Below are 26,273 nucleotides of genomic sequence, written 5' to 3'. Positions count from 1 at the left end.
ACCTATTTGGGTACTCCATAGAACCTTCACAGGGTGATCCATGTAAATAGGTTCAAACTACACCATGAAGGGGCAGACATCCCCATGTTAATGGCAACAGATGGGGGCAAGGAAGAAGAGAGTGACCATCTCTCAGATCTCCTATCTACTAAGGCCCAAGATGAAAATGTGGTGTGAGTAGATCTCTCTGCTTCACAGGCAGACCAGCAACAAATGGACTGCTATCACATGCTGAAGCAGTTCGCTGGACTGTTTTCTCAGGTCTGACAACATGGTGTACCCAAGATGTGCACACCAGTGACAACTTGCCTGTCAAAAGTAACATTTACAGATTGCCTGACCAGTCCAAGGCCAGCATCAATGCTCAGGTTGACAAAATGCTGGAGCTGGGAATGATTGAGCCCTCCTTTAGTCCATGGGTCTGTCAAGTGGTACAGGTGCTCGAACCTAACCCCAAAGGGAGGGAACCAGAGAAGAGGTTCTGTGTGGACTACAGAGGCCTTAAAGTAAGTAACCAAGACTGATGCCCACCGAATTCTAGGAGCTGATGAGCTCATTGACAAGTCAGGGGCAGTTAAGTATCTGAGCACCTTAGAGCGGACATCAGGTTATTGGCAGAATGCCCTCACTCGAGGAACCAAGAAGTGTTCTGCTTTCTCCACACCTGAAGGCAACTTTCAATTCAAAGTGATGCCTTTTGGGTTGAAGAATGCTCATGCCACCATCCAGAGGTTGGTGAATAGGGTACTGTCAGCAGTAGATATTTTCAGTGCAGCTTATCTGAGGATATAGCTGTATTTAGTGCCACCTGAGAAGATCACCTGGTTAGTCTCAAAGAAGTGCTTCAGGCATTGCAGCAGGCAGGCCTGACTGTCAAGGCAAGTAAGTGCCAAATAGGGCAGGGCTCTGTTGTGTACCTGGACCAACAAGTTTGTGGAGGCCGTGGTCAACCTCTCCAGCTCAAGATCCAGACCGTACCGACTTGGGAGTTTCCTAAGACCCAGATCAAGGTAAGAGCCCTCTTAGGCCTGGCTTGGTACTATAGAAGATTTGTGAAGCGTTATGGTACCATAATGGCAACGTTAATTTACTTGGCCTACAAAAAGCATCCCAGAAAAGTTATCTAGACTGAGTAGTGTCAAAAGGCCTTTGACACTCTCAAGGAAGCACTGCGCTCAAGACCTATCTTGAAGGCTTCAGTTAAGAGTTTATTGTGTAGACAGATGCCTCTGAATATGGGATAGGTGCAGTATTGTCACAGGTGAATGATCTGGGTCAGGATAAGCAAGTTGCCTTCATCAGGGAGCGACTCCTTCCTATGGAGCGGCGTTGGAGTGTCATTAAGAGGGAAGCCTTTTCTGTGGTTTGGTCCTTGAAGAAGCAAAGAACCTACCTGGTTGGGACTCGCTTCAAAGTTCAAACTGACCACAGACCCTCAAATGGCTAAAGCAGATGAGAGGAGAGAACACCAAATTGTTAAGATGGTCCATTTCCCTACATGGGATGGACTTTACATTAGAAGGCAGACCTGGGACCGACCACGTCAATGCAGATGGCCATAACAGGTTCTTCCACTGAAATGATGAGCATCACCATGAAAAAGGTTAGTCACCCATCACCTTTTGTCTTGGAGGGAAATGCCTCTTTTTGAATAGTCACCCCATAGTGTTTTGACGGACGCTCAAATTTTTTTGACTCGGAAAGTGCATTGAGGCCTGCTAACCAGAACTCCGTGCAGTGCCCTGGCCCCTAAGTGCATGGCAAATTTGCTGCACCCAATTGGAAATGGCTAACTTACCTGTGAAGTTGCTAAAAAATTATACCCTGGTGCCCAGGGCACGTTTGTTCGAAGGGTACTCAGGACCAGTACTTTGAACATACTGATGTGCAAACACAGAAAACAACTGTTTTTACTATGGAAAAACTTGGTCACCCAATCAGCGAACACAGGGTTAAAATTTGACCCCTCAGCTCTGCTAACTCCATAACAGTACGACCAAAGTAGGCACTACAAGTTCTCAAACACCTCATTACATTAAGCCCGACTTCTAGCCTAAGTGGAAATTAATGTAACTTGTTGCGTTGCAGTGTGCAGCTTTAAAAAAGCTGCCACACTGTTGCCTTTCAAACTCCTGTGACTTCCCGGCACACATGGGGCTTGCTGCACTAGACAGCTTTCTGACCTCCTGGACAGACGTGCCGATGACTCTCAGGAAGGAGACCAATGAGGGATTTCAGGCCAGGATTGTGCTGCCTCTCTCCTGTAGGAAGCTACTCTGGTTTTAACCCCAAAAGGTAGGGTTCAAAGTGAAGCCGCCTTTGAAAGGCAGATGTGTAACACCAGGAAGGAAGGCTGCCCCACTGTTGAGGTAGATCGGCTGGTACAGGAAGCAGAGAGGAGAAACCAGTTGCCAAACTGATTTTACCGGGGGAGTGCATCCCTCGGGTAGCAACAAACCTGGGGTGGGCTAGTGAGGTCTGAACATTGAAAGGGGTCTCATCCTTTTGGGAATGGGCAGAATGGTACATCCTGGCCTTAGCTATATGCCGCACTCCACAGGAAGTGGTCACCAGGTGGGAGGGAGCCTGGTAGCCCATTGGTTATCAACCAAATTCTGCTCTGAGGGCACTTTTTGAGCATAAAGGGGGCAACCAGACCTCAGATCTCGACAGACTTGGAAGAAGGACAGAAAAAGGACTGCCTTGCTGTACCAAGAGCCAGCAAAGAGAGGATGCACTGACGAAGACTGCATCTGCTGGGTAGCAAAGAGAGGGAATGTGCCTGGCGTGTCCTGCTCAAGAAGAAGCTGTATCCAGAGCCCAGTCAAGCCAAAAGAACTGCAAGGGCCAGCTGACTGGCCTCCTGTGTGCAGCACAGTGATACAACTGCTCAAGTAGTCTTTTGGGGAAAGTCGGTAGCCCGAAGTCTTCAAGTCGCTACCACTGCAACCATGCAGCACCGAAGACCATAATATGACAAACAGAGTGGTACCGGAGTTAGTTGACCCCAGGAGTGTTGTTGGAAAGTTGCTGGTTCTCTGAGAAAGAGAGTTATAGACCCAGGAAGGACAGGCCTGTGGCTGTGACAACGGATGACTGGTAGAAAAGCATATGCAGGCTGTTGAGAGAGGTTAACGTCCATTTTTGAGAAACATTCACAGTTTCTTTAAAAGGGAACCTGAACTGCAAATAAATAATATCAACCAACTCTCACATGACCAACCAAACCCACTCCAACATACTCTTCAAACAACTTTATTTGGGTCAAACATTCAGAGCAAAAGAGAGGTAATCTACTGCCAAATTCCAATCATGTAGTAACGTGTCCCAAATGACTGCCTAATATCCATCACTGAGGGTTGGGATAAGGTTGGTTACAAAGCATTCTCTTTATTTACATTGACTGTGCCCTCAAGATAATCTCCATGATGATGGAGAAGATCAGATGATATCTTAAACAGTAAAAAAAGAAATTGGCAAATCACAATTCTCAAAGTTAGTCATCTCTTCCACAGAACTTCAGTGTAACCTACTGCATTTATACCAGTTTATTTTTGTTGGGGCAATAGGTTTATATAAGTACGTTTTGAGTTAATTAGTTTAAAGAAACAATTATGGTTGATGGTAAATTCTAGTCATTTGTACAAAATTGAATTATGAATCACTTGAATACTGTGTTGAGGATACAAACAGTTATTTAGTGTTTAGGTTCACCGTAACAGAGGTTGTTAACTTACCTCAAAAAAACTTTCTACGTACTGCAGTATATACACACCACAGTCACTGAAGTTGTTCTGCTGAGGCACTCTTGGATTTGATCCTTTCATGACGTCTTTCGAAAAACTCCTTTTACTCCCTTTCCTGACTTCCCATTCTACTTCTAAATATCTGTAATCAACAGGTATAAGATTAATAGCTATATTTTTACATGATTGTCTAAGTCACAGTTGAAGATGAAGTTAAAAGACAATATATGGTTATCCAAATTGCAAAACGCTACACATACATTAAGTTCAAAGCAATCTAGAGTTCATTCTTCATTCACCAATAGAATCCACCTTGGAAGTAAAGAGGACATATGTTTTAAAATGTTTAGAATGCCTTGTTATTACAAGCTTAATAAAGGTTTTCCCCATGTGAAAATTCGGAAAGCAACTGTCAATATGACAAAAAGAAAAGCATTACATTTTACTTTATTTTAATGCTAATTCTACATCTTCGTTGTCAGGAACATAGAACATTCTTGCCTGCATGTGGGGATCCCAGATCCCAGAACACTTAAAATCCATAGAATAGGAAGCACATTTAAAAGGGGAGATTAGGCATTTTCATTGCATATGCAGTGTATTTGATCCGGAGTTCACAATTTTACACATACACATTTTTTTGCACCCTCTCTCCCCATGGTGCAGTTCAATTAACCCCCATGATCAAAACCGTAAATTTGCTTAGAGGAAAAACGTAGTTGAAATGCAAAGTAAAGCTAAAAACATGCACTGTTTCTTTAAGGTAATAGCAGCTTCCATAAAGTTGCCAGACAGCCTCGATTCTTTTTGAGGGATGTATGCCAGATTGCAGTAGGAAATCTATAATTTGAAATATCAATGGGGCACAACAGTATGACCACAGTATCAAGGGAAAAAATAACAAACAGATTAAAGTAGACAGAGGAAGGTTAGGATGTACTATTCTTAACACCACATCTACATACCCTAAAGATACATATAACACCAAGGTAAGCATATGTGGAGTAGGGCTCAGAAAATGTATACAAACTTACCTTTCGATATTTTGTCCCTAGATATTGTGGTCACATTATTGTGACCACCCAAAATTCTGGATTCAATATTCCCAGCCTACTCCCTTATAACACCATAACATTAACGAAGCACTCCTTGCAAATAAAAAGTAGAGACAACACATACTCATGACTCGTAAAACTTTTTAACAAAAACAATGTGTAATTATCCAAGCCCAACACTAGATGGCGGACTTATGCAAAGCATCTGTATCTACAGCAACACACTCCTCGCACATTTTGCAGTAGGGGTTTACACCAAATCACAACAAGAACTCTTTCTGGTTCAAAATCAAGCTTGCTAACAGATTCAGTTCTGTCGTTTTGGATGTATCGCTGTTCAATGTGTCCATGAAAAATGCGTTTTGATACCCCCTTCCCTCTCCAACCTTTTTTGAACCACTTCTTGATAGATCGCCCCAAAACTTACCAGGATGGAGTGGAGGCGGATTAACCTAATATGGAAAGTTTTGTGAAGATTAGTCAGAGGCGTAAAAGTTATTAGCAAACCAAAACTCCAATTTACTATGGAAATCCAGTCCCAGCAATAACTACACAGTGGTGATCCACTGGAAACCGTAAACCCCTAGCTATTGATATTAACAATCAGGTGCGGATTGGCATGGCGGGCATTCGGGAATGGGCCGAAGGGCCAGTGCCTCAGTGCGCCGTTTTTTTCTCCCCTGTCCCAGTCCACAGAAAGTGGACTAGGAAAGGGGAGAAAAACCGGCCCATAGAGTGCACGGAAACAGAGACTGAGAAAATGAAAGCAGCCTCGCTGTGCGGCCAGACAGCGATTGTCAGCTGTGGGCTCTCCTTCACCCCTACCCTGCCAAGCAATCAAGCTGAAGCTGGGCTGGGGAGGAGTGATTGTTTGCAATAATCGGCCTCCCTGGGGGCCAGGTGTTTCTCAGGCCTTTGAGCCATTTGCACCTCGGCCCCCTGGCGCCCATGCAGCCCAGAAACGGTGCTAGTCTTAACACCTCGCCCACAGCCCTTCACATTCAGGGCATAGTGGGCGAGGAAGAATGGGTCTTGCTGTGGGGGCCTGGTGATGTTTGGAATTCTTTTGTTTTATTTATTTATTTATTTATGCGATTTTATATAGCGCGGACTTTACCCGAAGGTGTCAGAGCGCTTCACACTATGAACAGCAATAATACATGAGGAGAAAATTATAAGTGGACAATTTACAAAAGCAGACGTTAAGGTACATGAGGCAAAAGTGACAATAGTGAGCAACCAAAATACAAGAGGAGCAAACGATACATTACAGGAGGAAAAAGTGATACGTGTGCAGGTTACAAAAGCGTACAAAATACAAGTAGAGGTATAATACTGCAATTAATGGCAGACACTCCAGCACAAGAACAAACGTTATGTAGGCAATGGTGGCACTTGTGCAAGTATCTAAAGCAAACAAAAGTGAGAGGTAGCAAACAGTGTGTTACAAGAGAAAAGTGACGTGTGCAAGTTACAAAAGGGTACCATACACAGGTACAAGGGTAATACTACAGTAAATGGTAAATACTCAAACTGCCAGAACACACTGGGAAGGCACTTCCCATGCACCAGCTTCACCTCAGCCTCCCCCTGGCTACCTGGCTACCTTGGATGACCCAGAAAGCTGTGTTTTGTGCTCCCCTGCCAGGACATTTTCCCAAGGCCTGGAGGGTTGATTAATTTACTAATTGCAGGGGCCTTACCTCTGTTCATGTGCTCCTGAGCTGAAGGTCTGGGGAGGGCTGAGTAGGTTAGTAATAGCAGGGGCTTCGCTGCTTTTCAGGTGCTCCTGTGCTGGAGGGCTGGAATAATTTTGTGACAAAAAGGGGCCTTGCTATTTTTTTTTAGTTGCTCAGCATGTAGGCCATTGTCACCTTGGCCCTGTGTCGTGTGCAAGAACAGTATCCTCCCACTTTCATTCATTGTCTGTGCAAATGGTGTTTCATGAAAGGGCACGCCCCTTGAATGTGGGCCACGCCCCTTGAATGTGGGCCACGCCTCTTGAATGTGGGCCACTTTTTTGTCAGTGCCCGGGCCGAATTGTGATCCCAATCCGACCCGGTTTACAATACGAGATTACTTAGTATGTATGTTATGCATATATAAGTATCCGAATGATGAAAATTTTTTGGGTAATTCATGATAGATAACAAATTGAACATTAGGAAAACTCAAAGCATTTTACTTCACACATCGCTACTTCCTTTATTTCAATATTCTAATCCCTACCCAATATACTCACACACAACAATGAAAAACCACCTAAATTTGCCATAGTTTACTGAACTATGAAACCTGAGTTCCTGTCATACACTGTTTATAAACTCACATATTACATCACTCATGACATGTTAAATGAAACCACTGATGATTTATTGAGCACATCATTGATAACAAGGCTATTCGCATTGATCCATAAACTTGAAAAAAAAATAAAGTTGGAAGTAAAGAGGCTATAGTCATATACAACATAGTAAAACTGTGAACACTTCAAGGTTAATCCATGATGCACACAGCCTTTGGCATGGCTTTTAAAAAACATTTTTATTAATCATTGCGAGAACTGGGATACTACTGCTATACTTTATGAGCCTCGCTGGGTCTCACTGTAGGACTGCCTTACCAGCGAAAAAATTGGCTTTTTAAATTGTATTTATTACTGGGGAGGAAGTCCATATGGTCCAACCTCCTCGCAGCACATGGCCCTGTGGGTCTGACAGGTGCCTTCCCTAACTACCCCCTGAGAACCTTCATATTTGTGTTTCACAGAACTATGGGACTGAGTCCCCAAGTCTCATAATGGCAGCTGCAACATTGTCTCAGACGTTGCAGCCAGATCGTTTTTCTATTGGCCAACCTGAGAAAGTGCTCCACTGACAGATGAAGTTTTTAGGTTTTACCTAGCAATTGCGTAAGCAATCGCTATGCGAGAGATATAGACGTGCTCCAGGAAAGCCTACCAAGAGGGCTTTGGAATGCGGATTATGTACAGTGCATGTGCGCCGGGCACGCGCTTGCCATTTGCTCCCCTGTCAAGACTTCAAAGGAATGCCTCCCGCTCCCCGCCCCAGCAATGCCGAGCTCTTCCCATTCACATGCTCTGCAAGGTCTGCTCGTTCCCTCCCACCCTTCTTTTGATGTCCCCATCAGACTTCAAAGGAATGTGCCCCCGAACTTGCTGGCCTCGCTCTTGTGAACAAGCACTCATACCGCTACCCCCCCTCCACGTAATGCCGAGAGCTTGTTCTCCCTCTCTGCCTCCTACTTTTCCTCTTTTCTCTCATCCTCGTCTTTCTTCCCGTCTCCATATCCCCCTTTCTTTTCTTGTTTTGACCTTGCACACAATACTCTCCATTTTGCCAATGGTTGTTTCGTGAACACGGAATACATACAGGATGTCAAGGACGACATGCATGGGGTTCTGTGCCATACATTTCTAACGTTACATTCCGTCTAACCTAATTACTCAGAGCCATTTGGGGGAGGTGAGCACGCATTTCCTTTCCCGTGCTAAGTTTGGCAGGTTAGCTGCCGCAAACAAACGTGGCACAGCAGACCTGAAAAAAAACCAGTATAAAATAAACAACTTTAATGCTCGTACAGGAAAGCCTTAGTTGTTTTTTAACTGATTTGTGCAACAGCAACCATTGACAAATCCAATAATTTTGGCTGATTGTGTGTCATTTCACTTTTGTTACATATGCTTTTTTGTTTGTATTGTATTGTATTGTATGGCATATTTATATAGCGCTAAACTGTCACCCATAGGGTATCCTGGCGCTTGACTTGGTCAGCCATACGTAACTTTATGCTGCCTTATAACTTTACACCTCCTTAGAAAAGGTCTGAAAACACCTTTTTCCCAGGTTGGAGAGGTCCTCTTTACTTCTCAAGGACAAGGGTAAAGCATTCCATAGCTTGGCTGCAGTGAACCTAAAGGAGCGCCCGCCCATCCGTGTTCTTAGGATTTTAGGGATTACCACCAAGCATGCAAGGAGGAGTGGAGAGATCTAGTAGGGACGTACCAGGAGATCATCATCTGCAGAGAGGAAGGTCCCTGGCCATGAAGGGCCCTGAAGACAAGACATAGTGCTTTAAAATCAATGCGCCAGGAAATAGGCAGCCAATGGAGGTCCATGAGCGCCAAAGAGGATGAATCAAGAAGTCGTCTGGAAAGGGCCATCTTAGCCGCCATGTTCTGCACTCGCTGCAGTTTACCCACTAGGGCAGCAGGCGCGCCCAAAAGTAGCGCGTTGCAGTAATCAAGCCTGCATAAGATGATACTACGCACTACCTCTGGGCGGGCGTGAGCCGGGAGGAAAGATAGAATCTTCCGCAATGTTCGGAGCAGCAGCATGCACGTTGCCACGGTTTTGTTGACAAACGCGTCAAGCTGTAGATTGGATTCAAACAGCACCCCCAAGTTTCGGGTGGAGAATGCTGCTGCCCCCGTGCCCTGGAAGGAAGGAGGCCAAAATTCCGGTGGCAAGGGACTTGGGATACGATCCGAGGAGCAATGCAATACCTCGGTTTTTGAACTATTAAATTGCAGTGAATTCAGACTCAGCTATTCTGCAGAAGCTGACATGCAGCGGTGATAGGTCTCCTGAGACACGGCATCCCTACCCTTAAACGAGAAGGTAAGTTGCGTGTCGTCCGCATAGTTGATGACCGCAATGCCAAAGGAATTAAACTGACCAGGGGACGGAGATATAGATTGAATAGAATAGGGCGGATGGCCGACCCTTGCGGTACGCCCTGCCCCACCCGCCTCATGTCCGAGCGGTAAGGCGGCAAGGCTACTACCTGGTTACCAAGGTAAGAGACCAACCAGTCAAGGGCCAGGCCAGAATTGTATAAAATGTCTAAATAAATTTGGTTAAAGAGTTTTTGTAATTAATCAAATTTTTTTTTTAAATAGTTGTTGGCGTGCCTCGGTGTGAACACAACTTTGCCAGCCTGCTGTGCTTGTTTTGCATTCCACAGATGCTGCCTACGAATAGGTTTCAATCTGTCCTTATCTACTTGTTAGGGCTTCATTAGCCTGTCCTTGTTTCTTTTCTAAAGTGTTGATTTTCACTCCAAAACATCACATGATCACAGACTTTCGGTCTGCTTTTGGCCACTCAAAACCGCGATTTAAAATGGAACACTTTAGCCTTTTGTACGATTAGGAAATATTTAGTAGGTTAACTTGAGGGCCTCTACACATTGTTTGTTTCTTTTTTTGTTTTAGTGTTTTGCTTAGTGACATTTAGAATATATACACAAAGCACCGTAAAAAGGATTCAGCCCCCCCGCCCCCTCCCGCTTTCCACTCGCCCAAAAATTATTATCATTATACTTTACTTAACCGGCTTTAAGTGAGCCGGGTCTAAACGGGGTCTAAGTTTGATGTTTATTATTGGTTTCGAACTGTTATGTGTTCCCCGGCATTTTGTTTGTATAACAACATTGTAGCGTGAGTGTTTAATGCAGTAAAAATGTTTCCTGCTACAGACTTGTATTTATATAGTACGCCGGGTCAGAAATTATAGTTTGCAGCCCCTGTGCTTTAAACAGAGCAATAAATGATTTCAACAGTGACGCGGGCGGAATTTTTTCCACGTTATAAGTTTGTTTTTTATTATTGCATAGCGGAGGACGTTTTACCGCAAACACGTTAATAATAAAGATGAAACTTATAACGCGGTAAAAATGACTCCTGCTACAGCCTTGTAAATATACAAAATGCCGGGCCAGAAATTAGTTTACAGCTACTGTGCTCCATCCAGATCAATAAATAATGACAACAGTGACGTGGGCATCATTTTTACCTCGTTATAAGTTTGTTTTTTATTATTGCAGTGTTTTGAGCACGCTGGCTAAGAACCGTAATGTTTGCCTTGGCATTTTTTTGGTTATTAGAACACTGTAGCGGAGGACTTTGTACAGCGTTTTTATCGCCCTAAACATTATCACTACACTTTACTTAATCGGCTTTAAGTGAGCTGGGTCCAAGCGGGTGCTGCAACGGATGCTAATAATGCTTTACATTTTAAACGTTAGTATTGGAGGAAAACAAACATTTTATTTTACAGCACATTAAGATTTACATATGTTTTGCTTTTATTGCATTTATATATAGTGGAATGTAAGCCCTAATGTATTGCACAGTTGTTCATAGCCATTTGTGGGTGTTCTTTTTCATGAGGCAGCGCTATACTTCAGACACGCTCCCTGTACATTTTGAATTCGGCAACTTTTTCTTTACGTTACAACTTTGCCCCTATAAAATAAAGTCCTTTATTGTTGGAACTGTAAATCCTTAGCTTCTTAAACTTATTAGTGCAATGCAACCATTCAACAAAGTCAATAGTTATGGCTGATTGTATGTTTCATTTGACTTTTCTTATAAATGCTTGTTTGTTTTTCCCAAAAAAATTCAAACACTTGCTGCTAATTAGGCACGTAACGCCGTTTGGCTGCAACGGATTCAGCCCACCCCCGCTTTCCACTCGCCCTGAACATTATTAATAATGCTTTCTGTTGTTTTGAATGTTACTGTAGGGAGAACACAAAATTTTTACTGTACAGCAGAATACAATTTTAATGTATTTTACCTTTTATGCAAATATATGTAGCGGAATGTCAGTTCTAATGTTTTGCACCGTTGTACATAGTCACTCGTTGTTAATGCCGTGTTTTGAGCACGCTGTCTCAGAACTGTAATGTTTGCCTTGGCATTTTTTTGGTTATTAGAACACTGTAGCAGAGGACTTTTACAGCAAACACGTTAATAATAAACATGAAAGTTATAACACGGTAAAAATGACTCCTGCTACAGTCTTGTAAATATACAAAATGCCGGGGCAGAAATTACAGTTTACTTCTACTGTGCTCCATCCAGATCAATAAATGATTACAACAGTGACGTGGGCATCATTTTTACCTCGTTATAAGTTTGTTTTTTATTATTGCAGTGTTTTGAGCACGCTTGCTCAGATCTGTAATGTTTGCCTTGGCATTTATTTGGTTATTAGAACACTGTAGTGGAGGAATTTGTACCGCGTTTTTATCGCCCATAACATTATAATCAGCAGGGGTGTGGAATTTAATAAAATCTCTACTTGTCCATGGGGCAGGTTGCTTCATAAATCTACTTGTCCTGTAACAAAATCCACTTGCCCCTTTGGTGCTGTGTAGTGCAGCGACAAATTATGGTAGCAATCTCATTGTATAAGAGTTCTGATATAGCCTCTCTGATTATTTCAGGGCTCATACCATAGTAATGTTTAAATATTTGCAATTCCCTTATGTTGCCACATTTCCGCAGATCTACATATTGGGGCTGAAGATAGTGGTAAGCAATAGTTCCAGGATTCAAATGCCCTTTTAAGTCTGTGCAAACCTACTAACTTGCATGTTTTAAGGGTTTTCAACAACTCTTCTCTTATCTTTTCCCATACTGAGAAATGTTGGAAATTTACTCTTGACAATCCCAGATGTACACCTTCTTCCAGAGTTGGGAAAAAAGTGGTCGGAAGGAAAGTGAGCTTGCAAACACTCAGATTTTGCATGAGCAAATCTACACATGCAAATGCTCATGCTAAAATGCAGTTCACAAATATTTTCTAGTATATATATCTTGTCCTACTTCTGTAAATTCTTGGGAATTCACGAAAGCCGTATAGCTGCACTTAATGCAAGGACATATACCATTGGTGCACTTGTTGAGACTTCGTTTAAAAATTGGGCCCCTAGTTTTTTCTGGTGTTGACCATGACCCTTTGCATTTGCTAAAATTCTTTCTCTCTCTGTATCGGCTGGCTTCACAGTGACCGCATTCTGCTCTTTCACAAGGAGTATATTGGCACACAAAGTAGTTTTGTTCAGTGCCAGTAACATTTGTGACAGTGTGTGCTTTTTAAGACCAAAAGACATTTTTGCTTTTGTCAATGTTTGTTATAATGGTGAGGGCCCGGCAGCTCCCACACCAATAAGGTTTTACAAAAACCATGCCAAAACAATGCACACATTGACAAAACTAAAAAGCTGACTACCAATTTCAGACCTACTCGCTTTGCCAATGCTTGTTTATTTTTTCCCCATAATCTTATTGAAAGTGGTTACACTGATTTTCCATTATGAATATGTTTGGGAAATACTAGCATGCATCAACGCATGTTACTAAATGATGCTGCAAAGAAATTGTACCTGCAATTTTACAGTAGTTTAGCTAAATGGTTTTTTTCCTGCTTTCATTTTTTTAGGAACATTTTAGTTTGAAAGCAAAGTATCATCCATCTTGCTTTCAAGCTTCGGCAAATATTTGCATCAAATCAGAGAGCATTCTGGGAGCATTAAACATAGCCTCATATTGCTAATCTTTGAAAACACGTGTACACTTTTTATACTGGAACCACTGTCAGTAGTGCAGTCAGAGCTTACAACATTTACTTGGAGTGCTCACCTTAATAATAAAGGCTTTCAATTAATGAACCATAAATACAAGTTTGAACAGCATTAACATATGGACAAAAATATTACCTTAACTGCAGACAGTGCCTGATCCATAATGTTGTACTGCAAACTGGCAGCAAAAGTGTTTGTGCTGCAGGGGTTTGGGCCTACTTGTCCCAAGGACAAAATACCCATGAAAACTTGTTGCCCTTGACCCCAAACAATATGTCCTGGGAGTCGGGCTATAGGAATTCCACATCCCTGTAATCAGTACACTTTACTTAACCGGCTTTAAGTGAACCAGGTGCTGCAACGGGTGCTAATAATGCTTTCTGTATTAAACGTTACTGTAGGAGGAAAACAAAACTTTTAGTTTACAACACATTAAGATTTAAATGTGTTTTGGCTTTTATGCAATTATGTATAGTGGAATCTCTGCCCTAATGCATAGTACTGTTGTACATAGCCACTCGTGGGTGTTCTTTTTCGTGAGGCACCCCTATCTGTCATGTCACTTCTGTTACATATGCGTGTTTGGTTTTGCAAAAAATATACAAACACTTGCTGCTAACCTGGCGCGTAACATAACCATGCAAAGGATTCAGCCCTCTCTACCCTATCCCCCGCTTTCCACTCGCCCTAAACATTATTAGCACTACACTTTACTTAACCGGCTTTAAATGAGCCGGGTCAAAGCAAGTGCTGCAACGGGTGCCAATCAGGCTTTCGGTTTTTAACGTTACTGTAGAAGGAAAACAAAAATTTTACAGAACACGTTTTTTATGTTTTTTTTGCTGTTGCTTTTTTGCAATTATATATAACGTAATCTCAGCCCAAACGTATATCACCATTGTACATAGCCACTCGTTTGTGTACTTTTTGGTGAGACAGCGCTATACGTCAGACTGGCTCCCTGTAAACTTTAAGTTCGCCAACTTTTTCATTACGTTACAACTTTGCCAGTATAAAATAAACTACTTTATTGTTCGTACCAGAAAGCCTTCGTTGTTTTTATGTTTAAAGTATTTTATTCATTCAGTGTGACACATCCAAACTTCTATACAGCCATATAAGATCAGCAAATGAAAAGAAGCAAAAGTCCGGCATGTCACAACATTTGAACCCAAACATTCCCCCCCCCCCAACGTCCCGATGCCCCCCCCAACTCCCCCCCCCGCCCCGCCCCCCCCCCCCCCCCCCACTGTCCAGTGCGCTACTTAACATACAGCTTATCTCCGGAGGCAATAGGTAATTGGGAAGGAGGATATCATCCCTCTCACTGATCTGGCGCTGGTGGGATCGTAAGCCGTAGGAGGCGGAGGTACCTCGGGCAAGTGAGCTCCCTGAACTCTGTGATCAGCAAAGAGTGAAATGGTTGCCACAGTTCATTAAATTGCGTTACATCCCCAGCCACAACCAAAGACAATTTCTCCATCCCCAATACGTGCCAAAGTCTGTGGAGCCAGCCCGTTATTGTGGGTACTGTGTCTGTACGCCAATGTATCAAGATATTCTGAACAGCAGAGCCGAGTGCAATGGCGATCTGTCTACCTCTTCTGGACTTGAGGGGATACATTAGGGCATTTGGGAGTCCCAGCAGGGTATATGCCGGGAAGCGTGGGAGCTCTATGCCGAAATGAGTCAATTTCATCCAGCACCTCCTTCCAGTAGTCAGTTAAGAGAGGACAGTCACAGAGAATATGCGTGAGTGTACCCCGATGTCCGCACCCCCGCCAGCACGTGTCCGTCTTACTATGGTCGAACTCATGAATCCGCTCAGGTGTATAATACCAATAAGTGGACACTTTAGTAAAGGTATCTGTGAGGCCCATATGATAGGCTGAGTGGCGCGCCCTATAAGATATGTGGTCCCATTCCTTGGGGCTCAGTGTCCTCCCAAGCTCCCGTTCCCATCTAACCCTCCCTGGATTGTGGAAGTGTGTGGAGGGTAATTGCAAAAACGTATACAGGTCCGAGATTAGTTTCGAGTCCGATGTACGGGACAACAGCCATCTCTCACACGGTGAGAGCATCCTATCCGCCACCTCCCGCACCTGTGGCTGAAGGGCCCAATGCCGAACTTGCATGTAACGGTGTCTCTCCGTTTCAGGGAATGAGAATTCCTGCCGAAACTGTGTGAACGGGATGATACACTCGGGCCATACATGTGACATAAAGCTCTGCATCCTGCCTGCCGCCAATGTGTGAAAGCTCCTTTCTCCATCCCGGGGGTGAAGGCCGGAATATCCACTAGCGGCGAAAGGGGCGAAGGAAACGTGGTGAGGTCGTACCTAAGGTAGGTCGCATCCCAAACCCGCAGAGGTACCCTAGTAATGAAGGATGCATAAAGATTCTTAGGCCGATGAGTCCGGTGCTGGAACGGTATCTCCTGCAGAGGCCGCCCCGCCACCGCTTGGTCTTGGAAAAGCCAATGCTTATCCGACTCCCACCTGCACCATTCGACCAAGTACCTCAACTGTGTCGCCTGAAAGTATTTCCGGAAGTCGGGAATGCCCAAGCCTCCAGCGCCAGGAGACAAAAGAGAAAGGGATCTGCGTAGCCTAGGCTTTTTCCCCTGCCAAATGAAACGGGCTATGTCTGACTGCAATTGCTGTATCCACCCCTTCGGCGGCAGCAGCGGCAGAGCCCTGGAGTAGAGCACTTGTGGCAAGATAGTCATCTTGACGGCAGCAATTCTACCCAACCAGGAAAGGATGCCGCGATTCCAGCGACCTAGCTCGGCCTTGATCTTGGTACCCAAGGCCAAGTAGTTGGCCGAGACCATGGCTGGCAACGTAGGGGCAATCTGAATCCCTAAATACGGTATCGCCTCCGAGGACCAAAGTAGCGGGAACCTGTTCTGCAAGTACGCCTTGGTGTCAGGCGCCAGGGATATATCCAAGGCCACCGACTTCCCCAGATTTAATTTAAAGCCCGAGACCGTGCCGAACGCCGCCAGTTCTTCCATACAGGCCGGAAGTGATGTCTGGGGTGTAGCCAATGTGAAGATGACATCATCAGCGTAGAGACTAACCGCATGGGTAAAGCCACCCATCCGTATCCCCTCCACAGCCGGTCGAGTCCGCACCCGCTGAGCGAGCAGCTCCATGTAGAGAGCGAAGAGCAAGGGTGAGAGCGGACAGCCCTGCCTTGTGCCTCTCTCAATGGGGAAGGCTGCGGAAGTATGGCCATTAACTCGGACCACCGCTGATGGTTCTTTATAGCAGTTGAGGATCATAGAGCGAAACCGTTCTCCAATACCCGCCTTCACCAGTACTTGTTCCATGAAGGGCCAGTGCACGCGGTCGAACGCTTTTTCGGCGTCAACTGTGAGCATCATCCTCTCTCCCGGGATCCGGGACGCCTTCTCCAGCAGGTGGACCACCCGTTTTGTATTATCCACCGTCTGCCGTCCCGGAACAAAGCCCGCCTGATCCGGATCAATAAGGCCGGGCAGATGCAGCGCCAACCGGCTTGCCAGGATCCCAGTATAAAGCTTCAGGTCGACGTTTAAAAGAGATATCGGCCTATAAGAGCCGCAGTGTTTGGGGTCTTTCCCTGGTTTGGGGATTACAGTCACGGAGGCCCTCAAGAGATCAGGCGGGATGGCTCCAGGTTCCGCGAAGGAATTGTAAAGGCGGGCGAGGATTGGGGCTAACGATCCGCAGAACGTCTTGTAGAAAAGGGCCGAGTAGCCATCTGGGCCTGGTGCTTTGCCATGCTTGAGCCTGGCAATGGCCGTCACTACTTCCTCTATGCTAATGTCCCTGTTTAGGTGGACCGCCTGTAGCGGGTCCAAGGAGGGCAAAGTGATCGAGTCTAGGTAGGAGGACATAGCCGGCACGTCCGGCGGGTCCCCCGCATAGAGGTTGCCGTAGAACTCCCGGAACGCGTCCGAGATACTGGCGTCATCCGTCACTATTCCGCCCATGGGATCAGAGAGTTCCTTCACCAGCTGGCTCTGCCTAGTGGCCCGGAGTCTATTGGCCAATAGTTTGCCACAGCGACCCCCCCCCCAGTGTAAAACGCATGGCGCAGTCGAAGGGCCGCATATTCCGCCCTGTCCATATCTAAGGCGGTAAGAAGTTTCCTCGCTTCTTTAAGCTGCCGCCAAATCCTCGGGGCCCCAGTTCTGCGGTAAATCAGCTCCAATTCCCGGACCCTGTCAGTAAGCTCATCCCTCTTTATCCTGCGTTCCCTATTGTCGGCCGCAGAGATCGATATGAACTCTCCTCGGAGGACCGCCTTCAAAGCTGCCCACTGGGTGGCTCTGGTAGTATCTGTGTTGTAGTTGTGTGCTAAATATTCACGAAGTACCTGCTCAATACGGTCCGTCACCGTTTTCCTGTGGAGCAGAGTGTCCCGGAGGCGCCAGACCCCCGCCGGGGCGGCAGATGGCGGCAAGCAAAAGGACGCCTCAACAGGGGCGTGATCCGACAGGGAAATAACCCCCATGTCTACGGTAGTCGATAGGGCCTGCACCGGGGAGGTGACCAGGAGGTGATCAAGCCTCGCATAAGTCTTGTGCGCGTGGGAGTAGTATGAGTAATCCCTATCCGCGGGGTGCTTATGACGCCAGAGGTCCTGGAGGTCCACCTCCGCAAGTCGCGCCTTGCAACCAGCTGAGAATTCCCCGACCTGCGGGGAGCGCTGAGCCGATCTATCGATCACCGAATCAAAGACCATGTTAAGGTCGGCCCCGAGGATAACATGCCTATCCGGCGAGGCTGAAATCTCTTCCACCGCAGACTGCAAGAACCGCTCCTGTTTGTCATTAGGGCTATAAAGAGAGCCTATCGTGAAGATCATGCCCCCCACCCGAAACCTATGTGCCAACATCCTCCCTTTAATTTCTGCGAATTTATGGATGTGCTCTCCCCTGAAGTGTCGAGCCACTAGAATCGCTACCCCGGCTGTCTTGGTTGGACCTGAAGAGAAGAACTGCGTCGGGAATTTACAGGAGTAGCCTATGTGTGTCCTGTGGCAATAGGTGGGTTTCCTGAAGGAGACATATATCTGCTTGGGTGTTCTCCAACAAGGAAAGCACCGCTCGCCGATTGACGGGATTGTTCAGACCCCTGACATTCAGGGTCACAATTTTAAAGGAATGAGGAGGAATAGGAAGAAATGTGTGTAAAGGCGCAAGTGTCCTGCATGGTGAATACCGCGGGTGAGCATACCCCTTCAAACTCAAACAGCAAGTCGGGCCCCCACCAACAGTATGCAACGCCTCTCCCCCTTGCGCAGCGCGGCCTAGTATCAACCACCATCCCCAGTGCGACCAATTCCCCAGTCATAGACCCGCCAACCTCACAGACCCCCTCCCCATGCACCAACCCCTCGCCACAAAGCAAAGCAGAATGGAGAAACTCAGGCAAAGCAACATTTCCTAATAAAGCGCACTGGACAACCTCATTCCCCACACCCAACTCCCACGAACCCTCCCGGTACCCCAACACCCCAAAACAACCCCTTCCAAACCCCAAACACGGTCCCTGTCCCTCCAAAAATAGAGTCAAGGAAACCATTGTCCAGGCCGGCCCAAAAAGGCAAGCCTATGGGAAAGTCTCGAAAGTGGACATCCAGCCACAACACCACCCCCGCTCCCCCCCCCCCCCCACTCCCCCAGGCCCCCAAACCTGCAGCTCAAAAAAGAAGAAGCGATGTCGATCTCCCCCCAGAGAATTCTTAGGCGGTCAAAGCAACCTCCTCTGTCGCTGTTTCTCTAGCGACCTCCCGCACAGCATTATCCATCTCAGCCCGGATGGTAGGCGAGTCCGGTCTCACCGAAGAGGTCGAAGACCTGCGGCCAGGGATCGATTGCCAGCCATCCCTGGTGATCCGGCGACGACGTGGAGTGGGCCCATCTTCGTCAGTCGCCGTGATGCCCAACACAGTACAGGTGTCCTGGAGGGAGCGCAGCTGATGCAGTATTCCGTTCCAGCGGAAGATAATACGGAAAGGGTGGCCCCAAGAATACAAGAATATTGAATGTCATGCTCCCGCAAGAAATCAGTCACAATCTTAAAAGACTTGCGTTTCTGCAGGGTGACCACCGAAAGATCTTGAGGGCCACCCTGTGGCCTCTGAACTCCAAGGAGGGCTTAGTGCGAGCTACCCTCAGAATCCTTTCCTTCAGGGGATAGTCCGGCAGGAAAGCCAGAAGATCGGGGGGAGGTGCCGGGGCTCTACGTCGTGGGCCCACTCTATGAGCCCTATCGATCCTGAGAGTGAAGTCTGTCGGCTCACCCAGGACTTCTCGAAACAGATCTTGCAAATAGGCGGCCACCTCTTCCCCTTCTTCTCCGAGCGGAACGCCCCGGACCCTGATGTTGTTACTCCGGGAACGGTTCTCGAGGTCCTCCACATGAGACTGTAGATCGATTTGCTGGTCTCGGAGCCTAATCGCTTCTTGCTGAAGCTGTGTGAGTTCCTCGTCTTGGGCATGTCCCGCTTCCTCCACTGATGAGACCCTTTCTCCTAGGCCATCAACCTCTCTCCGGACCTCTCGTACCTCCCCCGCTACTTCCTGCTTGAGAGTCTGGAAGTCATCCCGTAGAGAGCTAAAGAGCGACTCAAGGAATGACCTAGTCACTGGTGGCTCCCCTCCACTCGCCCCCTGTGAACTGCTAGACTGACTGGGGGAGGGCTGTCCACGATCCTGTCGAGCATTGCTCCTGTTCAGCATCTCCGGCAGGGTGCGGTCACCCTTCCTGTTCCCCCTGTTACCGGCCATTTTGGGCGCCGAATAAGAGTGTTCAAGTTAGCCAGCGATAGCAGCGTTCACAACACCACGTAGCTACCCACTGTGTGACCGCCCTGACCGAAGGGGCCGCCCCTGTAGTGCAGTCCAGCACCCGTTCTCCACCGCTCCGTGTTTACTCCACCTCAGTGCTAGGCAGACGGGGTACAGCTTCCAAGTCAAAATGGCGTCCCCGCTCCGTAGCACGCTGCCTCTCAAGCCCCAGGCCGTACTTGACAGGGGAGCCACCAGGTCCCCACGGCGGACGCTTCAAAAGGCTCCTGAGATTCCTCTGGGCCTGAGTTGCACCACTAGGCACCCACCACTGTCTGTCCGGCGGCAATGGGTGGGATGATCTCGTGCCCCGAGCCAGGCCGACAAGGCCTCCGAAATCCTCGGCCCCGGTCCCATCCACGGCCGTAAATTGGTCGGTCGTCTCGGCGTGGCCCCAACTTCTCACCGCTCCGGTCGCCACAGTCGGCAGCTCCGCACTGCAGTAGGGGGTAGACCCGAGCTGGTCCCCGCTCCCCTCTAGGTCGCGCCAGCGGCCTCCGCACAGCGCCCCAGGCTCGAGTTCGCTCACAGGGCGGACCCAACTGCACTTTCGGTCGGGCCGCAACTTTCGAAGGTCGCGGCTCGGCTTCCACAGTCCGCCAAAAATGCCTTCTGGCGCGCAGATTTCTCTCCCAGCAAGGTCCACCAGTTCTCCACTGCACCCGCCTCCGCCAGCTAGCGACGGTGGGGGGAGATCAGCAATAAATAAGGAGCTCAGGGGCCTGGGTCGGAGGTGCTCGCTGAGGTCGCGTCCTACTACTCCGCCATCTTGGCCACGCCCCCCTTCGTTGTTTTTGTAACTTATTTGTACCATTACCGCCACCAGTACCACCACCACCACCAGTACCAGCAGTACCAATACCACCAACAGTACCAGTATCACCAGTACCACCACCACCAACCCCACTGGTACCACCAATAACACCTGTACCACAATCACCACCACCAAGACCACAACCACCACCACCAGTACCACCAGCAATACCACCATCACCACCACCACCACCAATATCAGTACCACCATCACCACCACCACCACCAATATCAGTACCACCATCACCACCACCACCACCAATATCAGTACCACCATCACCACCACCACCACCAATATCAGTACCACCAGCACCACCACCACCAATACCAGTACCAGAACCACCACCGATACATCACCGTCACTCGGGAACGCCACCACGTCACTCGGGGACGCCACCACGTCACTCGGGGACGCCACCACGTCACTCGGGGACGCCACCACGTCACTCGGGGACGCCACCACGTCACTCGGGGACGCCACCACGTCACTCGGGGACGCCACCACGTCACTCGGGGGCAGCACCACGTCACTCGGGGGCAGCACCACGTCACTCGGGGGCAGCATCACGTCACTCGGGGGCAGCACCACGTCACTCGGGGGCAGCACCACATCACTCTGGGGCAGCACCACATCACTCTGGGGCAGCACCACATCACTCTGGGGCAGCACCACATCACTCTGGGGCAGCACCACATCACTCTGGGGCAGCACCACATCACTCTGGGGCAGCACCACATCACTCTGGGGCAGCACCACATCACTCTGGGGCAGCACCACATCACTCTGGGACAGCACCACATCACTCTGGGACAGCACCACATCACTCTGGGACAGCACCACAACACTCTAATACACCACTACATCACTAATACACCACTACATCACTAATACACCACTACATTACTCAGCCTAACCACATCATTACTCAGCACCACCACAACACTGTCCTTGCTTGCTACCAACAAGCATTGCCATAGCCAATAGGACTCGCATTAGGTAAGTGTAAGCTATTGGCTTTGTGAATAACAATGCTATTAATTTATATATTTTCAAAGCCAACACAGTAAAAAAAAATGTCATTTACAATACCAATGGCTCTCACTGACCTATTGCATTGCAAATGCTTGTTGAACTTGAGTAGAAGAGTACTGCAGTACGGTATCCTGAGAGCATCACAGGACCAATTCTTTAGATATCTATAACTTTTTCTGAGGGTTAACCCGTTCATAACCAATCTTGGCCCCTTTTTCAATGGTATAGTCTTATAAACTGTAAAAACGAATGTGTATAGTGTAAGCCTTATGGTTATTGTATTGGCTCAGCTATTATTAATCTCCCTATTTTAAGCAAAATCATGTAACTTTTCCTGCAAACTAAAGAAAGCTGTCAGGCCTGCAGTTGGATAATGGATCTTTGGAGTGTGCTCTCTATCAATTCGTATCCATGTCTTCCCTTCCCAAATTTCTGGGTTTCTTTATACCTTTCTCCCATTCTCTACGGAGAGGGGAGCTTCTATCCAACCTCTTATATCTCCACTCCAACACATGAACAACGCTTCTGTTAAAGATGAGCTTTGAAGGAAGCAACTGAACGAATCCGGCTTCTTGTTTCGACACATGCTTGTTCTGTGCGAGGCAGTATACTTTTGCTGTACCATTACTACACATACTCCTCAGGATGGAGAATGGGGAAAATGCTTCTGCTATGTTTGTTATTTTTGTAAGCATAATTAATGTTAATCTGCATCTGAAAGAATAGGGCAATGTTGTGCACACTGCTAGCATTACCATTTATTAGTTCTCTAGGCCTTACACATACATACTGTAAAGAACAAGTGTCCATCATGTTTGCATACAATTAGGCCTAGTTTGTATGCAACATTTATGTAATACCAGGAAAGTCTTGAAACACACAATAGTCCAGGTCTGAAAGTCGCTCAATGGTGGCTCTACAAACATCCAATTGAATTTAAAAATACATGTCTTCGGGTTGCAGTGTCTTGGCTTTCAATGTCACAGGAAAAATGTGTTTTTATTGTGCAGTTCACAATAATTATTCACGTTTTCCTACTTTTTGGGTTTACTATAAAAGGGTTGTAACGAACCTTTAGGGTTCCTTGTTCCAAATTCAATAAGTCACAGTTCTTCAGAATACTCTCTCTGTGAGTAGCTTTATCACAGAACATTTTATATCATTTCGCTTCGCCCCTTCAGAAATCGTCAGTCTTCAATTATTATTCTCATTGGCCTAATTTTCTATTGCCCCTAGTTTTACAGGCATGTTTCAATCATTTAAATATAACTACAGAATTTCTGAATTCTTCACAATTGTGTTTGAGCTGTATCCACCAGATCTTCTAATAACTTTGTTCTGCAAGGTAAATAATCAAGGGTTTTAACCACACCACTGCATACCAGCTGTATCTCTCCGTGGTGTTTGTCTAAGACCTAAACGTATTCCCAATGTCTTTACACATCGTTTTTATCTTTTCCTTCACAAAGTCACTCTGTGACACTGATTGTGCCATCTTTAGTACATGGGATGAGTCCATGTGTAGTAGTCCATCTTCCCTGATTTCGAGCAGAAAATCACACTTCGTGGAGACCTGGTCCACATCTACCACTGCATGACACACATCCAAAATCTTTTGTGACTGATAATAACGTGGGCCTAGCACTATTCCTAGGATTGAGTATTCTCAGGCGCTGGGTTCAGGACTTAACAGAGGACCTACGAAAAGTACTAGTACAGAAACTGTACTATTAGACTTTTTCATTTGTGTTAAAGTGCAGGAGGTTGGTCTAGAATGAGGCGATGGAGTAGCACAAAGACTATTTCAGTGGTTAATTTGTAAGCAGCAGAAGCCCTGTCCATTCCGATCCCCTTAGTAATCCTTAACAAAAATATAATCTGCACAGATAGTAACCTATTATTAGGGAGCTTCTGTCAGTCCCCTTCCTGGATGATCCTAAAGGTTTTTCCTACGTGACTTTTGACTCATGTCCTTAAAATGCTTACCTTTGTGTTCAGAATATTTACTGCTTTTAATTTTGGACATCTCTCTTATTAATTAAGCATGTCAGTAATTTTCGAAAAATGTGGCTGTGGGGAATGATGGGCAATGTTCGCCCTTTTCATAACAATTTTCTTGCATTGCTCTAATATTTATTTTTCACACATGCATTCGGTTGAGCTAACTGTGGCATGTGTCCTACACATTACTGCTCCTTGTTGCAGAGATTTCCCTTTCAATATACCAGCAATGTATGCAGTGCTCTCAACCCTCTTTCAAATTGTATCTTTTTTTGTTTGTTTCCCTGACAACCTGGTCAATGAAGTGGTCAAGTCTGTTTGGGCTTTTAAAACCACAAAAGGTCTGCTGGATTCCACCCTACTGACTATTAATATTTCCTGCTGTCAATACTGTTTTGATCCATACCGTTAGGTCATTAAAGAGCAGAAGACTGCCGATTAGCACAGTATGGACTCCACAGTCCTACTTGAATTACAGTTCAGTCTACAAGCTTCAGCATGCAGCCTGCACCAGTGCTGCCGCTAACTACCACACCCCCAACATTGGCAAAGTGCAGGAGACACGTGGAAGCGTATCAGACCGCAGAGGAGATTCCATGCGACACACCTCAGTCTCCTGGGAAGTCATCCCTGCTCCACTGTCTGCCTCCTGCAGCACCAAACCAACTAACGCTTTGAGGACAGCAGTGCCCTGTACATGTGTACTTTGTGCCTCCATACTCAGTGGGGGAACCATCAGAGGACAGGCAATATTACGAATAAACATGCTGCATCTGGATCAAAGTGGAAGGATATACACCATTGAGTGGTTATCCGATCTCTTTTTTTTATATATTTTTTATTTGATTTTTACCAAAAGTAAGATCACTACAATCACTTACAAATACAAAATAGCTCCAGTCGAGATAAAAAGCAACAAAATAATATACAAGAAAATTAAGGATTAATACATTAGTCCAAGATGACAAAATAAAATTACATTCAGCTATGACCAACGCCAATGCGACCATATTTACAATGCTTTTTTAACTGATCGAGGACACCGCACTTTAGCAATAGCAATTTCACAATCATAGATTTGACGAATGGTCCAAAATTCAGACACCTTAGGGGGTATAAGATCAAGCCATGCCCTAGCGACACATAGGGCAGTACTAACAATTATAGTAATTAATGCTCTCAGACAGGGGGTCAATCCGTCTTTATTACCCAACATGATTGCCTTATCACTCAAGTGGTTTATGATCCCAGTATGCACTGTAACCAATTCAGATAAGCTGTCCCAATAAACTTTAAGCTTAGGACAGTTAATAAACATGTGTACTACATCTGCTGAATATAACTTATATTTGGGATAGTATACTTATCCGCAATCGGATAGTCGTTGCCGTCAGGTCCCTGATACAAATTTTGATAAAATATAGCAAATTGTTCCATAATTGATTGAGGATTCATGTAAACTGCACCACATTCCCCTATAATCCAACAGATAGTATTATTTGATTTATTATTAGAAATCTGATAAGCCAACAAAGGTTCCACCTTTTCTCCATACTCTTATTGAGAAGCCCTGTTTGTCTGAAAAATGGCATCACCTCTCCTTCAGCCCCCTACTAAGTGTTTGTCGTCTCTCAAATAGTTTCAGAAATAGTGGCTGCTCCTGTGGGTCTTTTAAGAGGATTGCCTGTGCATGATCTTTTTCCACATACAAGCACTCCGGCCGAATTTGGACTTCCTCTAGCGGTTTACTCCTGTTTTGAGCCAGGAGAAACCGAAGCATCACCCCCGTATATATGCTTTCATACAGTCCCAAACGATTGAAATCGGAGCAGTACCTTTATGCTTTAATACTCTAGAAGTAAACGTTTCATATAAACCCGATATTCCATGCTGGCGAGTAATTTCCGGGGAAATGTAAATGATAGTCGACCGTCCCTTCCCTACACTGACCTAGACTGAAAATTAAATACGATAGGATTGAGATCTGAGGTAACCTTAGGACAAATCTCGATAGATGCCCCTTCCAGCAGCTGCCATTGTATCAATATCAGATCAATACGAGGTTATTGACTATGAGGTACTGAGTAAAAAGTATAACCAGGTACTCAGGGGTTCATAGTTCTCGATACATCAACAAGACAATGAAGTCTAATTATTCCATGATAGATGCACTTGTTTTGGGCATCCAAACACTAGCTTGCCAATTAGTTGTTTCTATAAGGTAATCCGTCACACAATTAAAATTCCTCATTAAGATCAGGTTCCCGCCTAAACAGTTCCAAGTTTAAGTAATCAAAAACTGCTGGGTCGTCCAGATTGGGACCATAAATTACACAGATGGAATAAGTCTGCCCACTGATGACAAGCTGTGCTATAACTCATCTACC

General features: G+C 46.1%; 1 protein-coding gene across 3 annotated transcripts in view; it reads right to left on the bottom strand.

The window, feature by feature from the left end:
* SENP6 (SUMO specific peptidase 6) overlaps positions 1-26,273 on the bottom strand; it is a 586,019-nt gene that overhangs the window by 13,818 nt on the left and 545,928 nt on the right. For all 3 annotated transcript variants that reach the window (XM_086926520.1, XM_086926518.1, XM_086926519.1), the window contains one exon: positions 3,738-3,888. In XM_086926520.1, the coding sequence (XP_086782646.1) occupies positions 3,738-3,888 (151 nt within the window). The remainder of the gene's footprint in view (positions 1-3,737; positions 3,889-26,273) is intronic.

The sequence above is a fragment of the Lissotriton vulgaris genome, chromosome 6 (assembly GCF_964263255.1).
Source record: "Lissotriton vulgaris chromosome 6, aLisVul1.2, whole genome shotgun sequence".
Lineage (NCBI taxonomy): Eukaryota > Metazoa > Chordata > Amphibia > Caudata > Salamandridae > Lissotriton > Lissotriton vulgaris.
This window is presented reverse-complemented; position numbering and strand designations above follow the sequence as displayed.